This window comes from Mastacembelus armatus, chromosome 21, assembly GCF_900324485.2.
Source record: "Mastacembelus armatus chromosome 21, fMasArm1.2, whole genome shotgun sequence".
NCBI classification, from domain to species: domain Eukaryota; kingdom Metazoa; phylum Chordata; class Actinopteri; order Synbranchiformes; family Mastacembelidae; genus Mastacembelus; species Mastacembelus armatus.
In genome coordinates, this window is record NC_046653.1 from 13,881,489 (window position 1) to 13,906,768 (window position 25,280).

General features: G+C 39.6%; 1 protein-coding gene across 1 annotated transcript; it reads left to right on the plus strand.

Annotated features, from left to right (window-relative positions):
• Nucleotides 1–1,624: 1,624 nt before the first annotated feature.
• On the plus strand, nt 1,625–19,034 carry xirp2b (xin actin binding repeat containing 2b). Its single transcript, XM_026295265.1, has 9 exons — nt 1,625–1,771; nt 3,940–4,103; nt 4,640–4,768; nt 5,448–5,534; nt 5,738–5,795; nt 5,879–5,967; nt 7,020–16,536; nt 17,247–17,377; nt 17,491–19,034. Exons 2-8 carry the CDS (start codon nt 4,053–4,055, stop codon nt 17,336–17,338), a joined length of 10,023 nt encoding a protein of 3,340 aa, XP_026151050.1. The 5' UTR covers nt 1,625–1,771; nt 3,940–4,052; the 3' UTR covers nt 17,339–17,377; nt 17,491–19,034.
• The last annotated feature ends 6,246 nt before the right edge of the window (nt 19,035–25,280 follow it).

The following is a 25,280-nucleotide window of genomic DNA, read 5'->3' on the forward strand; positions in this document are numbered from 1 at the left end:
CAGCACATTGGATGAAAACATTAAACAATGACTACAAGGTTTCAGTGCCAGCTTTTGGATTTAATTTGATGGCACTTTGACGTGTAAACTGTGTGGGAATTGTATACCTGTTGTTCTCCTGCTTTATGGTGGAAATGGTGGCCAACAGTACACTGCAAAAAAATGGCACTGATTCCTACACTACCCTTCACCAAATACAGCAGAAAGAAAGTGTTTTCAGATAATAGACATTGTTTTGAGTTAATCCCAAAACTATGCATATTGCAATGATCAACATTGTGTGATATGTCATTCCACATACAAGCTTTATCATTTATCCAGATTTTTTTTTTTGTTTGTCTGTTTTGAACACTATTTCTTGCTGCTACTGGCTATCTAAACCTTCACTTTAATAACTGTAGTCCACATACTTAAACCAGATATACAATCTAAGGATCTGCTATAGAGCAAAACCTTTAACTTTCTCCTTCCTTTATGCAAATGTTCATCTACTTCTATATAAAAGGCTTAAATATCTGATGGAAATCACTTCTTATGACCTGTGCAGGCAGAGCGCCTCATCTTTCTGTGTTAGTGAGAGAGCGAGAAAATGAGAGACACAGAGATATAATAATATATCTTTCCTTCCCAAACCCCCTCACTGCATGACTTAACTCTGCTGTGGATCACAGAGGACCAGCTTAAAGCTTAATAAAGTAGGGTCATCATGAAAAGAACATGAGGTCTTGAAACATTCACTAATTTGTTTTATAATCCTTTCCTGCTCTTGTTAATATTTGACAGAAAACTGATTGTCACTTCCTTTAAGATTAGTCAAAGTATTTAAAACATTAAACTCTCCAGAGTAAATCCAGGACCTTAGAAATATATTATTTTATTAATATATTAATATATCGTATTATGAGAACAGGATCTTCTATGTGGTTTGGCAGGAATCCCAGAGTGTTTCTTCAAAACAGGTGGACTTAGGAAATGCAGGTATGAGTTACACATGCCGCAGATGAACGGGGTTTGTGCAGATGCCTGCCAGACATGTCTGGTCTCCAAACACTGGCCCAGCTTCCATGAGATACCAGAGTCAGGCTGGCGCCACCCTGTCTATCTAGGCCAAATGAGATGAGGTGGCTAGCTCTTCCACATTAGAGGTGTCTCTTGTCATATTTACAGCCCCCTTAAACCTCCTCTCCTCAACAAATAGCATTACATCACTGACCTCATTTCAGACCAAACGCAAAACACAGAGCATGGCCAACACTTTTCACCACCATTTGCTGTCATTTGATTTTGCACCTGCCCAACATCCACTTTACGCTGCAGAGTATTTGCCGTGAATTTGTATGTGCATATTTTGGCATATCATGACAGGCGGTAACAGCTGCTGGGGTATGCAGCGTGCCCTGACAGAAGTCATGATGATGAAACCAGGGTGACCAGTTTATCAGTAGACAAGCGTCTCCACAGGAGTCACAGGAAGCATTTCTATATGAATTTTCTGGAGACCCGACATGGGAGGCATGAAAGCCTCGCTCTCTAAAAAAACTCACCCCAGGCCCATCTTTTGCAAGGGGGCGGAGGGTCTGAAATAAAATCAGCTGTCACTGCCTGCCCGTTGGACAGAGGTGAACACATAGTACTGGAGCTGGTCTCCACCACTCACTGGGATTTGCTTTTGGCTTGGAAAGACCCTGCAGGCCAGGGGTGCAGTGGCCTTGGTGTGGGATTCTACCTGCTGAGCTCATATTGTTAATATTCACTGTATCATCTTTACCTGGTAGGTAATGAATATGTGAATTATTTCTATTTTTGTAAATGATAGTTTTATGCAAATGATTCTGCATGCAAAGAAAATGATAATGCATCATAAAGTCTCCTTTTGACAACTGCAGAGAAAAACATGACAGACTGGCAGTGAATTCTTAATTGTACTCGAAAATTCATTAACATTTCGTCATGCTGAGTGCACTTCCACTCAAAAAAACAGAGCCAAAATATAAATCTTATCTCTGACCTGCAGAAAAATAAACTGTGACTAAAATACTAAATTAAATGAAGTTTTAGCTTGAGAGGAGATTAGATTAATTCAGTTAACCAACTTCAAATAGACTGCTGAGCTGTGCCAAGTCTAGTACTCTACTTCAGCGTCGCCAGGAAAGCCATGAAGTGCAAAATACTGAAGAGTAATTACAAAGAAAGGCACAACTACAAGGTTATCAATCTTATCGAAGAGCTTTCGGAAAGGAAAGCTTTGACCTCCCAGCTTTCCACTATATTTCACTGAGACACCTGACCCTGCATGGTTATGTTTAAAATAGGCTTGGTTTATTTTTTGAAGGTTCATGGCGCCTAGATTACTTCACTTTCTTGTTATTCGAGCTTGCAGCCCATCCTGACTTGTCATGGGATAGCCTCATGCTGTTGACAGATTTTTTTGGCTACAAATTTTAGGACCTACCACAATAATTTACTGCCCTTAAAACCTGGAATATGCTGCAGTGCAGAGTTTTCCACTGGTAAAGTTTCACTGCTGAAATTAAGAAGCAAACTACAGGCTGTAATTAACCAAAGCTGTGTAATAGTCCGAGCTGTGTAGTTGTCTTAATAGACAGACTGCTTTACACAAACATAGCCACCAAACCTCCAAGGCTAAAACAGAATATCCTGGTGAGATATCAATCAAGCAGGAGAACTACAGAAATATACCAGAGAAAATCAGCAATAGAGCAGTTGGTGTTGCATGTTTTTTGCATTCATAGCTTACGACAACAAGAGGTTTAAAAACCCACTATTCTGTTTAATTTTGAACAGTTTATCCCCTTTGAGCTAATCTGTAAAACAATTGGGCTGTTCTGATGTGGTGCTTTATTGACACAGTACTTTATTGAATTCTAAATACTGTGAAAAATGATATGAGGTGATTAAATCTGTCCCTTTGCTGCCAGAAATAATATTACAGATGTGAAATATCCTCACGCAGCGGCGGCCTGGCAGCATTTGCTGGCATTATTCTTGATATTTTATGAGTTAAATATATAAATGGATTTAAATAGTGTTAATTCACTACATGGCAGAGCAGAGATGCTGAAGCTGTTAGTCTTCAGAGTAATGAATAGGCTTACGAAGATTCTGACACTGTATATTTTTTAAATATAAAAACAGTCTAGATTTATATTTCAGTGTTATTTCGCTCGGTTACATCAGCACATTTACATGGATAACTGAGGTGTGAATACTTTAAATTCAGAAACCCAGATAAAAATATGTCAGCAACTGTCCAGATATGATGTCAAGGAGTTGGAAGAGCTTATTATCTCACTGACTGGTTTTGTAGCACATACATTACAGGAACACAAGGACAAAAACTCAGTGCGCTTTAAGGGAGTAAATTAGCATGCCTGTTTAAAGTAAATCCTGCACATCCTGTGAGCGACTGAACGTCAGGAGAAGACAGGTGTGTGATTGATTTAAATAATGTCCTTGTACAGCATTTTAAAAGTCATATTCAAAAAAAAAAAAAAAAAAAAAAAAAAGCACCACCTGCGCTATGTTAACCACTTAAAAGCATTGCTGTGGCTCCAGCTCTGTTGTCTTTGTGAATATATCACAAACTGAACAAATATGAATACCAAAATAAATAAATAAATAAATAAATCATAATAATAATAATAATAACAGACTGGAGCTTTTGTGTGTGTTCATTTTTAAATACTTGATTCACGCACAAATGTAATCACCACATGAGCCATGCTATCTGCAAAATAACAGAGCATCTTAAACAAAACAAAATGAAACCTCCAAAATACAGAGCTCTGACATCCTGATTTGTGCTTTAATTGCAGTGTTTACAACACTAATTACTGTATTCTACCGCTTATTATGACACCTAATACCACAACTAAAGGACTATTTTCTGTAACATTGTATTGGCTATTTGTGCCTTAGCTGCTGGCAGCGCAGGGCTAACCAGGGCAGAACTTCCTGAAAGAGATTTAAACCAGAGGAACCGGATTCGCTCTGTGGGCTCAGAGGTCATCACACTAACCAGCTGTGAGGCCATGTACCAGGCAGCTGTCTCCGAGCAAGCAGACAACGCCATCCCCAGCGGGGTACTTTAACTTGTGCATGGGCATGTATTGTTTCATTTACAGTGCGTGGCTTCAGTACCTGTCAGAGTTGCCTGCACTGAAAAGAACCTTTGTGTAACTAGTAACCAACTTTTAAATGCAACTTTTTAAAAGCTGTTATTTTCCTGTACCTATGATTTGTATTTTAGTTTCTAGCTGGGCATCCAGGATTGCACAAAAGCTGAGCCGAGTTCATTTTGTCACCATTGTTAGTGGTGGTTTCATACGGTATTAGTGGATGTGGTCACAGTTTTGAAGCTGGAATAAGGGGGTCAGTCAGTCTTGCATAGACACATATAAATAAATAGGAAAAACGATGCCTACCCTCACAGGGCATAACACATGCAGTAGATAATATAGAGTACCCTGTGCAAGAGTGAAAAGGCAAAGTGCACCAAGTATTAGCTGATCCATGTTTGACAGCAGCATGTACTAGACAGGACAGCCCCATTAAGCATCTGTTTGATTTTAGGTCATGTAGAAATGGAAGCAGCTAATGATATTTCCTGCTTCATTAGGTCATGGAGGAGTCAGAGGTCTGTTCCCTGCCTGGGGGATTTGCCAGTGTGCGGAAACAATTTGAGACCCAGGAAACGGCATCATCACACAGTATAACCCAGTTCCATGTTCATCACAGATCTGTGCAGGTACACATGTGCATTCAGAAGGCTCATGCTTTAGTAAAAGCATGGAAGAGATGGCTGTGGTTACATGACAATAATGTTTCCTATGGCCTGAGCTGGTTTTGTCCTTAGCTGGTTCCTATTTGCACCCTACATTTAGTTAGTTAGTTATTTAACTGCATTGGGAGCTTTGCAAGTAAAAACCCTACATTTTAGCATAGGCAGTTATTGTTACATTTTACTGCAATACCAGAGCAATAAGTGAGTTTTAGTTAGTTTTACCGACAGACATTACTTGACATTTCTAAGAGCTTTCATGAAAACCTCCAGGGGGCTTTCATAACACTTGTATTGAAGCTCCATTCAGTAGAAACCTAAAGTAATGGGAAAAAATTTCCAATTTTGCTATGATACAGTGAATAGCTTGGCACATTCTTTTTCATCTCACATCCATCTGTGATTAGTCATTTCAAACTGCAGTGAGCAATCTGCTCTAGCATCTTCTCTGCATGGTATTCTGTTATGTACTATTAAGCTTTGGCTGGTGGAGTAAATTGGAGTGGAGTAAACTCACATCTGTGGCTATGACAAGGGAGGGCAATGTGATGAGATGAGACAGAGTGAGTCATCTGTGCAAGTGAGGATTTGTGTGGCAGACACATATTTTGTCAGTGTTTGACAACCACCGTCTTCATCTTCACAGCAAATGTCATCGGAGGTGGCAGTGTCAAGTGGCAGCAGGCAGGTCACCCCAGGCAGTCAGCAGCTAAATTCCAACCAAGACACAATGGTACTGAACATTACTCTCATTGTGCTCCTGCAGGCAGCCAAAAATTTTGATTCCCTTGTTGAGTATAATCTGTAACCTGTTGTAATCAGTTTTGCTCAATTTATATTTGTTTAGAAATCTTTGATGGTATTACATTAAAATATTTTACTTTCTATATTTGTCTATACAACTTTTCATTATTTTTGTTTGTTAAATACATACAGGCAGCATACAGCAACAGGGACTTTGCATCCAGTTATGAAAACCACCAGAATGAAACAGGTAGGCTGTTGTGTAGATATTTTTGTTCTTTGCCTCGTACACTGCCTAACAAATTTAAGCCCTTCCTTTGTGCTGACTTTCAGAAGAAGAGTTTCCCAGATACACTACAAAAGAACTGAGAGATCACTTTGAAAGAACGATCGAGGAGGCTGCTCCACACAAAACAGTTATAGTAAGTATTTCCATTTCAGTTATTTTATTTTGATTATTTAGGGTTGTATTCACAGGAATGAAAAACACTTAACATATATTCAATAAAGTCATAAGCCATAAGATTTTAGTGATCTGGTCACATGTGGTTGCTACAGAAGGTGCCATTTAATACAACAGCAGCTTCCTCTTTAGAAATGCAACAGAACAGCAACTGGCATATTTGTTTACAGTGCAGTCATGTTGTTTTAATAAATAAGTCAATCAAAGATAATTGAAATCATGACCTGATTTCATGCTGGAGGTAGTGGTTTTCCACCCAATGGTAAGGCACAATAACATTTGTTACCTTGCGGAGTTGGAAGTGTTCAGCCTCTCGCCTGTGGCCCTTCATCTAATAGCTCATTGTGGATACTCATTATTGTTCTATTACTTCCTGCAGCATTTAAAACTGATCCACGTCTTGTTTTGTAGATGCATTTTTAATGAACAATGAGTGTCGTTGTTCATTTAAGTGACAGATACACTGCATTTGACATGACTACTTATAATATAAAGCCACCCTCTATTTTGCCAGTTGAATGCTTTTGAGTTGCAGAATGAAATAATCAATTTTAATTAGAAATAACGCAATACTACTCTGTGGTAGAATGAAAAGTAAACGTTGATGCATGTACAAATATATGGTTTCCTCTTTTGTGGGTATGAAGGCAAATTAATATCTAGTGTATGAGTAGTGGGAATATAAAGGTTATTGCTGCAACTCTCATATCACATGGTTTGTTTTCATGAAATTCTTAAGGGTTATTGCTTTAATTTATTCCTGTGATATATTTGTTTGTGGCTGCAAAGAACATAATATGACATCGAAATGTTTCACGCAGTACTATTCACCTTGGGCTGACAGGTGTCTTGCTATGCAAGATAATTCATGTTTCATGGTCATTTTTTTCCACTTGAGCTGCTGGGGTTCCAAAATAGATAATATGTTATGTTTATATAATGCTGTCAAAAAGTAATGCCATAGATTTTATCATTATTTATGCACAAATATTATTTTTGTTCCTTAAAAAGATTGGACGTGACATCAATCGATCTAAGTGGTCTTCAAATGTCACACAAAACAACACAGTGACTAGTGTGGTGTGTGAGGTATCTGCTACTGAAGCAACCAAAGACACAACAGCTGCAGTGACAGATTATGAGGACTTTCCACCCCCACTGGCTGAAGAATCTGACTATCTTCCACCCCCGCCCCCAGACTTACTACAAATGCCCCCTGAAAGCCAAAATATTCCAGTGTGCCATTACTCACCTGAGCCTCCAGAACCAGCAAACTCCTCCAAATACCCACTGAACAAAGAAGCTTACTCCAAACAGAGAAGTATGTATGAGCTTAAACGTCTCTACAAGCACATTCACCCGGAGGTTCGTAAGAATATTGAGAAAGAGTACTACAATGACTACAGTGAAAGTGACAACAACCAGCCAGAGAACCAAGAGCGCATGTATGATGATGATGGTTATAGTCCTGATGACATGAATGATGAAGAATATGTGGACTGGGAGGAGATTCTCCCAGGGGAAGTGCAGGCAATGCGTTGGATGTTTGAGAATAGGCCACTGGACACGATCAGAGATGACACAGTTGACGATGGCAACAAGAAAATAAGTCAGCAGGAAATAATTGTGGGAAAAGACGTGAGACACACAGCTTGGATGTTTGAGACCAAGCCAATAGATGAGCTTGGTTCACAAAAAACCAACTCAACAGAATTTAAAAATAAATTCAACAGATTTGACAAAGGAGATGTCCGTGCTGCAGCATGGTTATTTGAAACCCAAACAATGGACACACTAAATAAAATGCAAGATTTAACAAAAGAGGTTGTGTTTACGGAGGAAGATGAAAATGCTACTATTTACATGATTGACAATAAGTACATGGAAAGCCTTGGGCACACTGAAACCATTGATGAGAGCCACCTGCTGAGTCTTAGGTCAGTGTTAGAGGAGATTCATGAAGAAGTGAAAACTGTAACAAGCACTTTTGACACTCAGTTTAAATGCATCATTATGGGACAATCGAACCAGATGCTGGAGATTAAATCTGTGCGCAAAATTGAAACTGAGTTAGAGAACTCCATTGCTTCACGTTGGCTTTTCGATACACAACCACTGGACATGGCCAAGAACGAATCCACCTCTTTGAAACTTGTGTGTAGCCTTTCAATGGAAGACAGCAATAAGGGAGACTTTGGCAGGTGGCTGTTTGAGATAAAGACATTAAATTCTCTCAATGAGTTGGAAAGCTCTCAAATGGAAAAGAAAGAGATCGTCGGAGCTGATGTGCGCAAGCACTGCTTAGTGTTTGAAACTCAGCCAATGGATTCGCTGAAGGATGATTCCAATGCCAGACCTCAATGTACTGAAGAAATTATTGGGGGCAATGTTAAATCTGCAAGGCACTTTTTTGAAAGCAGCCCTCAAGCAGGCAGGAAAACCGGCCCTGAGGTCGGAAAACTTAAAAAGGCAACGGTGAATGAAGAAATCAAAGGGGATGTGAGACACCAAAAGTGGCGTTTTGAGAGTCAACCTCTAGAGCACATAAGAGAGGAGAAGAAGGAGGTTACACGAACTGTGAATATTGAGGATGACCTCACACAGGAGGACGGCACAAGCTGCAGGGCAGATGTTCGCAAGAACTGCTGGGTATTTGAAACACAGCCAATGGATACTCTAAAAGATGATTCAAATGCTCGACCCATGACAAGAGAGGAAATTATTGCAGGTAATGTAAAATCAGCCAGAAATTATTTTGAAACAATTCCAACTGATGAGCTGAAGGAGCTTGCAGAGGTGGGCAAATTGAAAAGAACTGTAGCAATTAATGAGGAAAAGGGTGATGTTAGACATCAGAAATGGAGGTTTGAAAGCCAACCCCTGGAACACATTAGAGAGGAAAAGAAGGAAATCATCCGAACAATTGACCTAGAAGAAATTGATAAAGTAGATGTCTCCAACTACAAGCAAATCTTTGAGAGCACTGATTTAAACAGAAGCAATGAATCCCAAAAGATTCTCATAGAGGGAGTGAAATCTGGCTCTGTGAAATCAAACAAAGACCTATTTGAGTCAACTCAATTGTATGCCATGCAAGACAGCTCAGGTCACTTCCATGAGGTGAGAACAGTGCGGCGTGAGGAGGTTGTAAAAGGAGACGTAACAACCTGTAGGTGGATGTTTGAAACACGACCAATCGACCAATTTGATGAAAGCATTAATAAATACCAAATTATTAAAGGAATATCCAAACAAGAAATAGAGTCTGGTGATGTTAAAACTGCAAAGTGGTTGTTTGAAACACAGCCTCTTGATGCCATTAAGTATTTCAGCAATATTGAAGATGAAGAGACCGTGGGGACAAGTAAAAATCTTGATGTCATAAAGGGTGATGTGAAAACATGTAAGTGGCTATTTGAAACAAAACCAATGGACATCTTGTATGACAAAGTGGAGTTAAAGGGTGAAAATGAATCTGAAGAAATACGTAAGGGAGATGTCAAAACCTGCACGTGGCTTTTTGAGACGCAAGCACTCGATTCTATCCACGATGAGACAGAGACTATTCTGAAAACATGCACAGTGAATCAAGAGGACATTAGAGGAAAGGATGTAAGAATGGCTTGTTTTCTCTTTGAGACAGAGAAACTGGAGAACCTCAGTGAGGAGGTGTCAGGCTCTTTTAAGCGTGTCACAGAGATAGACATTGCATCTGGGGACGTGTCAAGGATGAAGTACATTTTTGAAAATCAAACATCTGATATCATGACTTCTACGTCCGAAGAAGTGATGCAAAGACTGAAGAAGGTTCAGACTGAGGACATACAAAAAGGAAACGTAGTGAGCTGTAAATGGCTCTTTGAAAACCAACCCATAGATTCAATACACGATAGTCAAGAAGAAACTATGAGCAGCCGCACAGTGAATGATATACAAGGAGGAGATGTAGATAAGGGTCGTTTCATTTTTGAGACCTACTCTCTGGATAAAATCCGTGAGGTGTCTTCTGAGACAGACACAGAACTGATGAAAATGTGTAAAATCGCTCGAGATGAAGACGAGAAGGGAGATGTGAGAAATTACACCATGATGTTTGAAACTCAGCCCCTTTATGCTATTCAGGACAGGGAAGGTCACTACCACGAGGTCACCACTGTAACAAGTGAGGAGGTGACACATGGCGATGTAGTGGGAACCCGGTGGTTGTTTGAAACCAAGCCCCTTGATGCTATCAAGGACACAGATGAGGTTTATATAATCAAATCTGTCACACAACATGATGTTCAAAAAGGAGATGTCACATCTGCCAAGTGGAAATTCGAGACACAACCGCTTGACAGGATTGCTGAAGAAAATAAGGCTTTAATAAAAACTGTCGACGATATTCAGGGAGGCAACGTTAAGCTGAATAAACATCGTTTTGAGTCTGACGCCCTGTCACAGGAGTGTGTCAGAACAGTTAATGTGAGTGAAATACAAAAAGGTGATGTCAGGACTGCAAAATGGAAATTTGAAACCCAGTCTATTGATAAAATAAGAAGTATGAGTTCAGAAAATCTAATTGAAACTGTTAAAAAGGAGGAGGTTGCAAAGGGAGATGTTAAACATTCAGTCTGGCTCTTCGAGAAAAATCCTCTGGACCACATTAAAGAAGCAGATGAGGATGAAGATACAACCGTCACTCAAGAGGAGATTCCCAAAGCAGATGTAAAGACAACAACATGGCTTTTTGAAACTACACCATTTGATGACTTCAATGAGACAAAAATGGAGAAGACTGAAATCCTGGGGAAGAGCATTAAGGGAACGCTGGAGGAGCTTTTTAGTCAGAAAATGGTAACATCGAGGGGAATACTCATTGAAGCTGATGAAATTGGCGATGTTAGGATGGCAAAATACCAGCTACTGAATAAGGAGGCTCCAGAGATTCAACGGGAAGAAGTCATTAGCGGCGATCTGAAGACTATTATGATGAACCTACTGAACAAACAGGAAAGAAATGAGAGACAGATAGTAATTGATTCAAATGAGAAAGGTAATATCAGTTCAACAGTGCAGCAACTGTTCAACCAAGACAGACAGAGTCCCGTTAAAAAAGAAGAAATATTACGAGGTGACATACAAGAAGCGATAAACAACCTTTTAGATGAGGGTGGGTCAGTAAAACATGGAATACTAATCCAAGAGGATGAAAAAGGAGATGTACAAATGACCTTATATTCCCTTCTCAATAAACAAGAGAATGTTAATGTTGAAAAAGAAGAAGTTGTAAGAGGAGATATAAAGAGTGCTCTTCAAAGATTTTCCAGTCCAGATAAGCCAGATCAGAACGTGAAGATAAAGGTGGATGACACCGAAAAAGGGAATGTTCACTTTTACTCCACATGTATCGAATCTGGAGCTCTGGAATATCTTAAACAGCTTCATTTAGCACCTGATGAGACCCCACCAGACAGCACAGCAGAAAAAGAGAAGATCATTGGAGGCGACATCAAGGGTACAAAACTCATCCTCGGCCGTAATCAGACGCAAATTGAGCGGACAGTAGAGGATGTTATACCTGGTGACGTTCAGAACACAGTGAAGGTTTTCATGACAGAGCCAACTGTCTCACTGGAGAAACTCCAAAAGGAAGAGATAGTCAAGGGTGATTTAAGAGCTGCTTTGAATTCGTTGTCTGAATCAGTGAATCAGACAGTTGTTGTGGAGAAAGAGGAGGTGGTGAAAGGCAACATACCGAAAACTTTGCGTTGTCTGGCGAGAGCTCAAAAGCACCACAAGGAGGTGGAGAAACCAGACATCATACCAGGAAATATCAAAGGGGCTCTGAGGTCTCTTGAGAAATCAGCAACATCTAAATATGAAGTTGTTGTTGAGGATTTAGTTGCTGGAGATGTAAAGGCCACACTAAAATCTCTGGAGCTGGCAAAACAAGTGGTGAGGGAAGTTGAAAAGGAGGAAATAGTGAGGGGTGACATTCACACAGCAATGCAAAGCCTACAAGATGCCTCCAGTGAGAAGAAAACATACCAGCAGGAAATAGATGTTCAGGGAGATGTCAAAGGTACAATTCAGCTCCTAATGGAGCCCCCATCTTCACCGAGGATGCAAAGGAGTCCAAGCCTTGAGGGTGACGTAAAGGGTGATGTCAAGCTGTCAATAAAGTCACTGTATGAGACACAGGAGCAAACCCAGCTGGAGAAAGAAGAAGTGATAAAGGGTGATGTCAAAGGTACTATTAAATCACTGCTGGAAACAGCACAACGTGAAACTCCTCAAGTCAGGCATGGAGCTCACAGAAGAGTGAGAGTCAAGAAAAGCCCTCCAGTTAAAAACCTAAGTACAGATGCACAGAGGAACATACAAAAGATAAAAACAGCTAATTTAGCTGAAACATCAAAAGAAACCCACTCTCTCTCCAACGAAACTAAAACTGTTATTATGAAGCAGTCGGCTCAGGAGTCAACAACTCTGATGGAGCATAAAACTATTACCCAAAACCACGGCATCAAAACATTAAAGACAGAGTTTCGTAATCTTAAACCTAGCTTAAAGGGAATGATAAAAGTAGATAAAACCAAAGTGAAAACTAATGTTTACATCTTAAAACCAGAAGCACCAGAACCTGATCTGCCTCTCCCACCTCCTCCACCTCCAGTAGTAGATGCTGACCTTCCTCCTCCTCCTCCCACTCCTCCTCCTCCCTCTGTTGATTCTTACATTGATCACCTTCCTCCTCCTCCACCACCACTCTCGAGTGAGCAGGACTTCCTCCCACCCCCTCCATCTCAACAAGAACTGGAAAGCATGCCAGCACAGGCAATTCATTCTTCACCAGCAAAAGCGAAAAAGATGACTGTCAAAAAAGTAAAAGCTCCAACTTTACACCCAGTACCAAAACTGGAGCCTAAAATTGAGCTGAATAAAACACAAAAGGTGGAGGTAACATCACAGAAAATAGTTGAAATGAGCCAGAACCAATCGCAAACAATGCATACATCAAAAACAGTTTCATGTGAAATCTCTCCAATGCCTGAGTCACCACAGCCACTGAAGAAGGTTTATATCTCGCCTGTGAAATTCACCCCTCCACCCTCTCCTCCTCCCTTCATGAGAGGGAAAATGAGTAAATTTAACACTCCGTTGATAAAAGCAGAGGAAAGGTATCGGAAGCTGAAGGAGGAAAACACACCCCCAACCACTCCACCTCCCTATTACATACATGACTCAGTTACCGCTGCTCTTGAAATGCTTTCCAACAAAGACACGGAGCAGTCAAATAACAATGCATCAGAAATCACAGAGCTGAGGGCTGTGTGTGTTCATTCAGATTCTTTACCATGTGACTTAACCAAGCGTGTTTCCGATGCCACACAAAGCAATGTAAGCACCAGTCATGAGAAAATGCTCACAGACTCTACATTTACATCCACTGCTAAACAGCAAATTGTCTCTAATGAGACTTCTAAGATTGTCTCTGTTCAAAAGGCTACATCTGTATCAGCTGTTAGACAACAGATGAATACAACACAGAAAACAGTTTCTGTTTCTTCCAAACAGTCTATTCAGTCTGTCATGCATCACAAAGTCCAGAGCTCAATCAGCGATGTTGCAAAAACAGAAAATATTACTGCTGACAGAAAGAAAGAGTCTCTACATCAGAAAACAAAGAGCTCGAACAAATCTGAGCATAAAAAGGAAGGCGAAACCCCTGTTCAAACAGTAAAACCTGAAAGCACCGTCACTATTCAGGATGTAAAATCAAGCAAATCACCACCTGAGAAGCAGACAGAAGACACTACAGCTGCAGAATTACCCAGTAATCTTTGCAATCAGACATCCAAAAATGTAAAGGAGTCTAAATCACCACAACCTGATAACCAGAAGAAAAGTGATCATTCCCCCACCAAGAACCAACAAAAGGTTTCTGATCAGCCAATTCAAACAGAAAGGGCAGCTGCCCATTCAAATGGAAAAACGGGCAAACCAAACCAAAAGGTGAAAAAGAGCAATAAACAAGAAAAGCAAGTGGAGATGAAAATGTTCAATGAGAACGAGAAACTGAGTGTTTCACAAGATTTGAAGGTGGAAATGAGGGAAACTACTGAGGTGAAAGAGATCAGTGAACCTAAAGAGGAAAAGACACAGTTAAAGCAGGAGATTAAGAAACTTACTTCCTCTCTTGCTCCTGCCTTAGCTCCTGCTCTAACTGTGAGCATAATTGACAACCAACCAGAAACTCCAACTCCAGCAAAGAAGAAAAAGAAGTCCAAAAAGTCTAAAGGGGGTGTACTGCCAGGACAAGGTAAAGAAATCTCCACAGAATCAAAAACCGAAACATCTGAAAAATCCCTCCAAACTCAGGAAACAGTTCCAGTTGCCCAACTTCAGGAAAGTATAAAAGAAGAGCGCATTCAAGTCAACAGTGAAGTTGTTACTACAGAAAGTAAAAACGATCAGAATTCCCAGCAACAAAAACCAGTTCAACAGCATGTTAAGGCATCTCAGAAGAAGAAAGGAGTGACAGTTATTCAGCAGAGCACAGAGAAACCACCAGAAAGAAGTAGGGACGTCCCAATTACAGTGACAGTTGAGTCAGAACAAAATGAACTGGTGAAGTCCCCAACAGTGAAAACAAAAGAATATCAGATGCAAAAGATTCAAGCATTACCCTCTCATGTCACTGAGATACAAAGAGTTTCACAAAAGACCGACTCTAAATCTATGACTCTGCTCAGTACAGTCCCCGATTGGCTTATGAGTCCAGAAAAAAAATGTGAACTGGAGGGATCTGTAGTGGAAAGTGATTCAAATAAAAATGAAGACATTCTCTCATATGTGAGGAAACAAGCACAGACTAAACTAATAAACCTAGAAGCTACTGAGACAATAGAGAAGCACGAATGTGAGCCAGTTTCCGAGAAAGGCATTTCTGGTGGGGCAACACCAAGAATATCCAAGATCAGTATTGGTTCTGCCAAAATTGAGAACCAAAGAAAGAACGAAACCTCTCAAGAAAAGAAGGAAGAGGTGAGTCAGTGCAAGTCTGTTGACCTTCGGGCTCCCTCACCATCACTGAGGATGCGTTCTCCCTCGCCGACGTTTATCACCATCGAATCAACACGGAGAACTGACTCACCCCAGAGAGTAACTCCGTCACCCACCCTGCTGCACAGGCCACCTACACCTCCCACACCACCACCACGCAGGTGTGATACTCCAACATCACGCCTCACTAGAATCACACCTTCTCCGACTTTCGACAGAGCAGAAAATTTGCCTCGACTCAAAGACACAACAGCGAAGCTTTCACGTGGTGTCACCCCACCGCCACTTCTTTCTCCCCAGCAGATCCCAGAGAAGAAATCAGAAATTGTGGAATCGCCTGCATCCTTCCATCGACAAATCAAAATCGAGTCTCAGGTTGTGGATGTTTTAGGGACGTTGCTTGCTACAGAAAAATCTAAAAAGAGTTTGCTTGAGGAGGCTCAGCAGGCTGATGTAAATTCTGAACATGCAGGTGAAAATCAAGCTAATCTTTCAGAGAGTTTAAATGCATATGAAATACAAAATAAGCCTGAGACCCACCCGGCATTGGGCCGAAATGACCCTGATCTTGCTGAAGAATCAGATATATCAGAGCCATCATGTGCATCTGTCAAAGAAAAGAGAGAGTTTTTTGAAGAGGCTCAAAAAGCTGAAATTAATAAAACCTATGTGCGAAAAAAGCCCATTGAGATCCCTGAACGACTGGGCCCAGACATGGAGGAGTGTGAGACGGAAAACAAGAACAAAGAAAAGGATGAGGTTCCTAGGGCGGACATGTCTAGTCTTGTAAACAAATTTGAATCACCAGAAGAGAATTTATATATCAGAAAAGAGCTTATCCCACTGGCACAGCGGCTTCACGGTGATGCTGAAAGCACAGCTTGTGACATAGAGATATTAGACATCCTGGAACAGGAAATGCCAACTTTTGACATCCAGGCTATTAAAAATGTTTTTGAACTGGGTGAGCAAAGTTTCTCTTTCAAAGAGGAGAAAGAGGATCAGGAGGAGCCTGTGTCAAGTCTGAGTGAAACAACAGCAGACACTTCAAAGCAAGAAAGTCCTCAAGAGACAAAGGGAAGCTCACGGCAGAGCACCCCCATCCCTCTACAGAAACATGAGTTAGGAACTGTGCCAGCAGACCCGTCAGCTTTCTCTGAAACCAAATCAATCACAGAACATTTCTCAAATGTTGATCAGTTTGGTAACAAGGTCACAGGAACGAGGACAGCTGTCACGGAGCACTCTGAGAGCGTGACAACTCAACGGCCTCCTTTTTCCTACGCTGATGCAGTTAAAAGAAAAGCTGCACCAGTGCGGAGAACAGAGATCTGCGATGAAGATGCCACTGAGAGGTTGCTGAGGAACTTCCAGAAAACGTGGACGGAGAGCGAGACGGTTTTCAAAAGTCTGGGCTACACTGTTTCTGAAGAGACGACATCACAAGTAGCATCACGTCAGACAAACACCGTCTCTTCTGGTAAACACCTGACACGCATGTAAAAACATGGCATGGACTGTTGAAGCAGCATTTTCCATTATACGGCCTGCGTATGTTATTCTATAAAATAAATGGTGCTGGTACCAAAGTTGAGCCACACTAGAGGCTCCGTGGTGCAAAGCAGTGGTTCGAGCCAAATGTTAACAACAGCATGCTAACAAGCTTACATTAACAACACTAACATGCTAATATTGAGAAGGTATAATGTTTATCATACTACCATAGTAACATTTGCTAATTAGTGCTAAACACAAAGCACCGCTGAGCCTGATGGGAATGATATTACTTTAGCAGAAAATAAACAGAAGAAAACTAAATATTTTATCTTAACACAGGTGCTAGAGGAACTATTGAGCCGAACAAAATTAATACAATTAATCTTCTGGGGACCACGAATGTAGTTTTTGAGCCTTTTCAGTCTGGACCTAATAACATTGCCACCCATTTGGACATGGGTGCATACATGTGTGACTAAAGCAAAATCCTAAGGAACCATCTTTGACTGTCACGACCATTGTAAATGTTTTATTTAAACAAATAAATGAACATTTTAAATGCAAACATAATCTATTGTACTGCAACATTAACCTCAATAAAAACTGAGCTAAAAGTTGTAGCTCATTATTGCACTGTGAGCTCAGAGGAAACTTTTTAAAATCGAGGACTAATTATTTGCATTTGTTTTTCAGGTTCGAGTTCCGAAGTCGGAGTTCTGCACAGTCTGTCGGAGAAGAGCTTATCCGATGGATGCTCTGATAATGGACAAAAAAAAGTACCATAAATCCTGTTTCTGTTGTGAACACTGCAAAAATAAATTAAGGTAAATGCGGCACTCATTCAAATAAATGCCCACTGGGGAGTCTTTGACCATTGCAATATTAAATATCATGGTTTTTATATTATGGTCAATTGAAAAATTATCTTTTCTTGTAGCCTGGGAAATTACGTCTCTCTTCACGGACACTTCTATTGTCTACCCCATTACAAACAACTCCTCAACTCTAAAGGGAACTACAATAATGGACTTGGACAGAAACCTCCCACAGGAAGGGGTGTGACTTTCCCCACAGATGAGAAACTTCAGAGGAGATATTCCATGAGCACCATAGCTTTAGAGGACAAAACACACAGCGGTGAAATGGAAAAGGCAAAAACATTTGATGGAAGCAAAACACCGTGCAAAAAAATTTCTGTAATTTGGCCCCCACAGGCCGCTCCTCCTAAGAAAACATTTAAAATAGAGGATGATATTCAGCTAACTAAACCACAGTGGCCGCCTCCAGAAAACTCCCCCATGTCTCCCAAACACCAACACAGAAAGGCTGTTCCCAGAAGTGTCCTTTGAAATAAAGTCGCTCTAGTACACAATAAAGTCAAATAATCCAAAGAAGCACACATGAATGAATGGTACAATAAAATACTAGCAAGGAACTGTCCTGTAGGTACGATTAAGGAAGTATTTGGTCGAAGGTCATGCAGTTAAGTGATTTAAAAGGGAACATGACATGTAGGAATATGAAAGGAAACTGTATATATTTGTATATGATGTGGAAAAGCAGGTCGTAATAGTAAGTATTAGAGAGATAGGTCTGGACAGAGTGTGGAGTATGGATGTAGACATGAAGCGTTGTGTGCCTTTAATTGACAGGCTTATCAGATGTATAATTTTTCACTTACTGCATTTTCATTTTTTATATATCCGGTTTAAGTATTTGACACAAATATATAAAATTTGACAAAAACAGCAGGAACTTTTAATGTCTGATACTTTAACTGCTATAACTGTCATTAGTGTTGCAAAACTAAATTTAGCCAGTGAAAGGCACATGGCTTTGACACAAATAAAAATTCACATTTAGCCTGAAATAAACACAGGACTAATAATATATCTTACTGCTGAATTTAATCTACAGGTTTGGCTGGAATAAAGTGACAGGTGTAAACATTTTTCAACTGAAGGTCTAAGTCATACAACTCCCACAGCACTTGAACACAGCATAGTAAAATGATTCATGAAAGGCATTTTCAAATTAAATTTGGCCCAGTTTCTTTTTCACCCCTTCAAACATTAATTACTTTTTTTTTTTTTTTTTGTTACTGCATGCTGGTTCATGGAAAAACTTTCAGCCTGTGGACTCTGCTGATGTATTATTTTGTCAGGGCTTTTATCTTTCAACATAACATTTTTTGCATTTGCCTTTTTTAGCACCTGGTGTGCAGATTACTAAAAGCATTTTGGAATGATTTTATTTATAATATTGAAAGTATATAATATAAACAAGTGAATTGGTGGTAATCATGTTTTTGGACATTTGTATCCTATTTTGAACAACAAATATTTTGCAATGAAGAACTGTATTTTTTAGATTAGAGAGATATACCTTGCTTTGTACAAGACAATTCCTGATTCAGTCATGCTGTCAGGCTGGTTCACTTACTTTACAGATGAGCTATGAGCAATAAAATGTTGAATTTCATTGCTTCATTCGCCTCTTTGACTTACTTTAGATCTAGGGTCAATGTAGTTTATGTGAGAAGTGTATCGACTGCTGCATCTCTGGAGTTCATCCACATCAAACACAAGAGGGAAGTACTGTCACAGAGCTCGTCAGGTGCGTATCTGTTGGAAGTCGCCTACAGCAGACAGGACCAGGTCAGCGGATCCCTTTCACTTCATTGGTATAATCTCCTTTACAACCTATCCCCAACATGGAGGGGATTTTACAGTTCAAACTGCAGGTGTGCCCACAGTAGACTATGTTATGCATTTTCATGTGGGGAAAACTGGAAATTGAGCATTAAAAAAGGCAGAGGGACAGTTTGAACACATGTAATGTGATACAGCAGCAAAGGAAAGCTAGTCTTAAGTGAATTTTACAGTCTAGACTAAAATAAGCTTATATCCAACCATGGCTATTCATCCTGTTACTGTTCAGTTGACATTTAGTGTACTGAGAGTAAAATGAGGCTCTGAATAATTTAGATACTTCGAGCAGGGACATCAGGTTACTCCTTATGTACTTGCTTTATATGATTATTTTTCTATATACAGAAAACTACACAGCCCATTGTTATCTTTCATCCTTTATATTTCTTTCTTCAGATCTGCTCTTAACTGCAAACCAGCCTTTTTAGCAAATCTCAGAATTTCACTGCACACACAATACTGAATATGTGACAGCCAAAACCTCAGTATCAATGGTAATGATGTTTGAGAGACTCTAAATTTGTTCAAGTTAACTTGAATTTAAAAAAAACAAACATCAAACCACCTCTGATTGGCTCGGTTAGTTATTTAGTTAGTTAAAAATATATTAGTTATATTAGAAATTCTCTCACAGCACCAACCTACCTTGCTATTTCTGTCTGTAAGCCACACCCCGGCCCCCTCCCACAGCTGTCTCCCTTTGAGCGGATTGGTAAAGGACCCATCGGACTGCAACCTGATTGGTCGGCTCTGCTTCGTCAGCCTTACATCAGCTGTGTTGCACGACCATCAGCGTCCCCGCACCGTCGAATAACAGTGCTTTGGGATGCTGGAGCAAAGCAGTAGCGCATCATCAGGACCACAAGTCTGAGTGGGATGGAGACAGTGAGCGAGGTAGGAAAGAAAGCGATGCTTTTTCTCTTTCCAGCCCGACAGTGCGAGTGAAAATGCGGGTTAAGCTTCATTGATCTGGCGGAAGGTTCTACTTTTGTGTGATTGTTAATAGATTGACCTATCCGATAACAGTCTGTCCTTCCTAATGTCCGTGCGCTCATCCGCAGGGTTTCGGGTGTCCCTGCTACTGCGGGGCTTTGGTCTGTGCTGTAGTAAGGTTGGACTGTGCCCGCCCGGGTCTGTAATGATGCAGCTACTTTGGCTCACTCGCTGATCTCCGTCCTCTTTGGCCCTTGCGGGTAGAAATGCGTCGGTTCTCTAGGACGCATGACGGCCAAGTTTACCTATAGTCGATCAAACTTTAAATAGATGTGTATTTATTCATTTTAACGTGTTCTCTCTCGCAGAAGTCCTCATAGTACATTTAATATGTAGCGGGTTATTTGTCCTCACATCAACAGCAAAATAAGATTTACAGAATAATTCGACTTTTTTAAGCCTGTAAAAGTTTGTATCTTTATTCTAAATATTATTTATTAGTCAATAATGATTAATGAATGAAGCTCAGTGACTCAGATGTTCAGCTGCTACATTAGTCTGCTAAAATAGTAAAAACACTCCAGCATCTGAAAAACGTCAGAAGGGTCAAGAAATCTCTAGTGATGTTTTGTGTAGTCAAATGAAGTTTAGAGGAGCCTGAAACTTTTTAGCTTCAATATTCAGTGAGTGGCCCAAAAAGACTTTTTCTGTCAGGGGAGAAAAGTTACCTCATTGTAATGAGGTCTCAAAGAGACGCAAGCCCATTTTAAAACATACAAATCCTGGAAATCTCCCTAAAATGAGATGTGCAGTTAAAAACAGATGTCAGTTTTTACTGTTAAAACTCATGTGAGTGAAATGATCTTAAAAGCTGCTTTTAAAAACACATAACACCAGTTTCTCAATTTTACTTTGCTCCCCTTCAGGATCAACACCTTTATCTTATTCTCAGTTTGTAACTACAGCCGTGGCATTAAAGCCTTTCAAACCCAGGAGTGAGCCACCTCTCTCGAGGAACAGTATTTATTCATGGTGCCATTACTGGGACATTTTGGATCACTATCTGGATCAAACACTAATCCTGTCGCTCCTTCGTCTACATGATGGTTTCATTGCTCCATGTCCATCTCCCAGTACACGAAGTGAAATGCATCTGTACCAGTGTGTTTGGATTTAATCTTTTTGTTTGCTGCTGAGCTTGTGCTCATAACATAACTGCATGTCTGTGTCTGTGCCCTTCCTACTGTGGCTGCTCTCACTAATCACATTCCTCAAGGTGTCCAGGATGTCTAAAGCCTTAATCCCTGGTTTATATGCACTGTATTGCTTAGTCAGAGTTGATTCCCTTATTACACTGGGCTTATGATCAGCATCTCTGTAGATGTCAGTGTATCTGTGTGTTAAGCATTTGTTTTAAAACCATCAACATTAACTAGTACATAGATCTGTGTGAAGCAAGTGAAACACAAAAATGTTCATTTTGACTTAATGAAATTTTATAGATCTGAGAGGAAACGAATTAATAGACATTGTTTAGTTACCAGGTCTACTCGTGAAGGTAGATGTCTAAACGTACAGTATATAGCCAGAAATACAGTCAGCCTGCAAAACATTTGGTTCCTGGATTATTACACAATTCATAATGGCTATTGTCTGGAGGCAATAGCGCAGTATTTACTTGTCCAAAAACAGGCTGGGCATAAGCTTTCTAATAATAGGCTGACATGTGCACAGCTTTTTTTTTTTTTTTCTTGTAAAAAAAAAAAAAACACAGCTTGACATATTAGTTACTAAAAATGTATAACATCTCATGACCTCTAGTAAAATGGCAAAAAGCCAGTACAAACGGCAGCAGCTTCAGTAAAAACCTATCCTCTCCACCCTCACTCACATACAACACAGCTTTTCCATAATGGTCTTTCAATGAATAATTAGAACAAGGACAGAGGTTCTGGGGTAATATGGGCTGTCAAGAGCACTACTAGTTATAGGGTGGACACTAACGCATACATATACAGCCTAGATAAGGAAAGGCATGTATTTTCAACATTGTCTTGATGAAAAATGCTGCACTCTGTGGATCAAATGAAAACAATTTGGACTTGTACGTATACACATGTACAGTGCTTATTTAAATCTCTTTTCAGGTTGGACCGAGCAGTAAATAAATCAACTGTAAAGAATCACAAAACTGCTCTTTGGGCAACTCTTAGCAGCCACAACAAAACAACATAAGAAAGTGAGGGCGATCAATCAAGCACAGTCTGTACAAGGCTCTGTAGTCCTGAGAGAATGGGCCTAATCAGCCAGAATAACAGAAAATTCCTGTGTGGTTGCACAGAACTTGTACCTTTAATCATTCATCATTGAAACAGCAGATTGAAACATAGTCTTTAGACAAGATATTATTTTGCATTGATTACTTGAGTGGAGTTCCTCACTGGCATTCTTCAGAAAATGAATAATTTTGTGCAAATTTTAATGTATTTTTAACATGTTACACTATTCATTTCCTGTGTGTATTTTCCTAGACCTGAAATATAAGTGTTAGCTTATGATCGAGCCCTGGTTATTGAGTGGAAACACACAAATTCAGTTAATTAAATGCATATAGCAATCACAAGACAACGATGGATACTTGCTTCTCTATCAGTGATTTTGGTATAATATTCTGTGACTGATCCGCTGTTATGCTATTTAATGCATCACTCTTTCCTTCCTTTTGTCTGCTTGTTTTACTGTTATGTTAGTTTAGGTTTATTTTTCTCAATTTCAAGCAGTGATGACCCAGTGTATGATAGTTAAAAAGGCTTTAGACTCTACACATTTTTCATCTCACTGGCGTATAAAAATCGTAAAAAGTAAAAACATTCAATAGCTACAGCACCACCCCTCCTTTGCCTTTTCAGCAGTACACACCAATATCATGATGTTTTGTATATGCAACATATGGCAGCATTGTCCAGATTGTCCTCTTGTATCCTATTATTGCCTGCCCCAGTGTGCCCTAATGTGAGCAGTGTATACAGTACATTAAGAATATGCTCTGCTGGTGGCAGTAGTACTGTTATGATTTTGTTTGGCAAAGGTCATTTATGGTTTTATTGTCATAACCTGCTGCATTGTCATTGTACAGTACCAGCTCCGTATCTACACTAAAGCAGATGTAAGGAGCACCTTGTGGTGGCACCATTATCTTGTATCAGAAACAAGGATTTAATGATTGTTTTACTGCCTGATAATACAGATACAGAACTGAACAATGTGCCGCACAATGATTCAATATAGGTTTGTCTAATTTTGCAGTATCTTAAAGGATAAATATAAGATCAAATTTCAGTTACAAGGACAATGTCTCTAGTCCCAAATAGTACATGAATATAGAAATGAGGAGAGAGGTATGCAAAGGACTGAGGGAGGAGGGAGGAGGTGAAAGGAGAAATGAGGGGACACGTGGGTGTGAAGAGCGATGAGTAAAAGGGGGACAGTGTGCAGCAAAGGGTATGGGAAGAAAACGGAGACAAACAGGAGATGATGGGTTATCCAAGTATAACTAATGCGTGATAATAAATGTGGTAAACTTAGAGGACAAAGTAAAAGGCAAACATATATACACATATACGCACCAAGCACTTTATTAAGTACACCTCCACAAATAGCGTAATGCCCTGCCAACAACTTTGCAAGGACACCTATTGTTATGAAGCGCATAATGTTACAGTATTTGTTAAAACTGTCAGAAATATATCACTTTAATTACAGTGTATGGTTATTATTGAGATCACAGTTGGTAAAGTGGTTTTATACTGTTACTGTATTATATTTACAGGTAAATGGGGAGGATGAAAAAGCGACACCTCTGAATATAATGCAATCCATTACAACGCCACCTTTACTGACCTCAGAGACCGCACAGATGTAACTAAGAAAGTGCCTTGTATATTTGCAGTTTTTTTTAATATAATCTGCTGTAGATGAAGCTGTTTCTTTGCACATTGTTCACTACAAGCTTCACTACAGGAAAAAAAATATTTGTGTATTTTCCTCCTGGGAAACTGCTCAGAAGTGACAATTAGACTTTTTTTTTTTGGTTCAAATTCTCAGTTGGCATTAAAACTGCTATTGGTTTTGAAGCGGCCCAGGCGATTATAGCCTCCATCCCATTTAAACATGCTTTCCAGCAGTAAAATATTTTTATTTTAGTTGCTCACATTGCTGATTTGCTGACAGCTATGTTGACTTAGCTCTTTTAAGATTCCCTTAATCACAAATTTATAACATTACACTATTATACATATGAATTAATGTCCACTAACATCCAAATTATATGTCCACATCCACTAACTACATAATTATATTAAAAAATGTTGCAACAACAAATCTATCTTTCTTTTGAAAGATAGATTTGAGTAGAGTATATTGGAAATACAGCTGAGCAGCATTTAGAATAAAGCTGCTTTGGACATTGAAGGTACCAGCTTCTTGAAAATGAAAAAGTGCTCCAAATATAAAAAAATAGACAGTAAAATGTGAACATGTTCTTGGTCCTTTGACCGATTAACTTTCACCGTTGCAATTTCATCTCTTTTATTAATTTTGGGACAATGATTCACCTGTAACAATCACCTTTGTTTTCAGTGTCTTGTTAGTGTGTGTCAGCATCCATATACACCCCCAGCTTTAATCATTATGATCCTCCTACACACGTACTGTAATTACTTTTTGCATTCAATTTTGTAATGAGACTGTGGAGCAGCCTCCCAGCTGCAGTTTTTTTTAAACCTTCTCATTAATAAGATTATTCTTTCTAATGAAAATGTGTAAAAACAATTCCAAATGTAATTCTGTATACAGTGTATTCAGTATTTCATCTTTACTGGCCTTGGCCTGGAGCTACCTTTACTGTGTAGTCTTACTAAAATCATGTTTACACAACATAGAGATATCATGTTTTTGCTCTTTAGTGAATATCATCAGTTTGGTATGGACCTAATATGAATACTGATTCTTACTTGAAAATATGGTGCAGTTTGAAGTAAGTAGGGTGAAATATTGGTTTGTCTAATACTGGGAATTGCCTTTT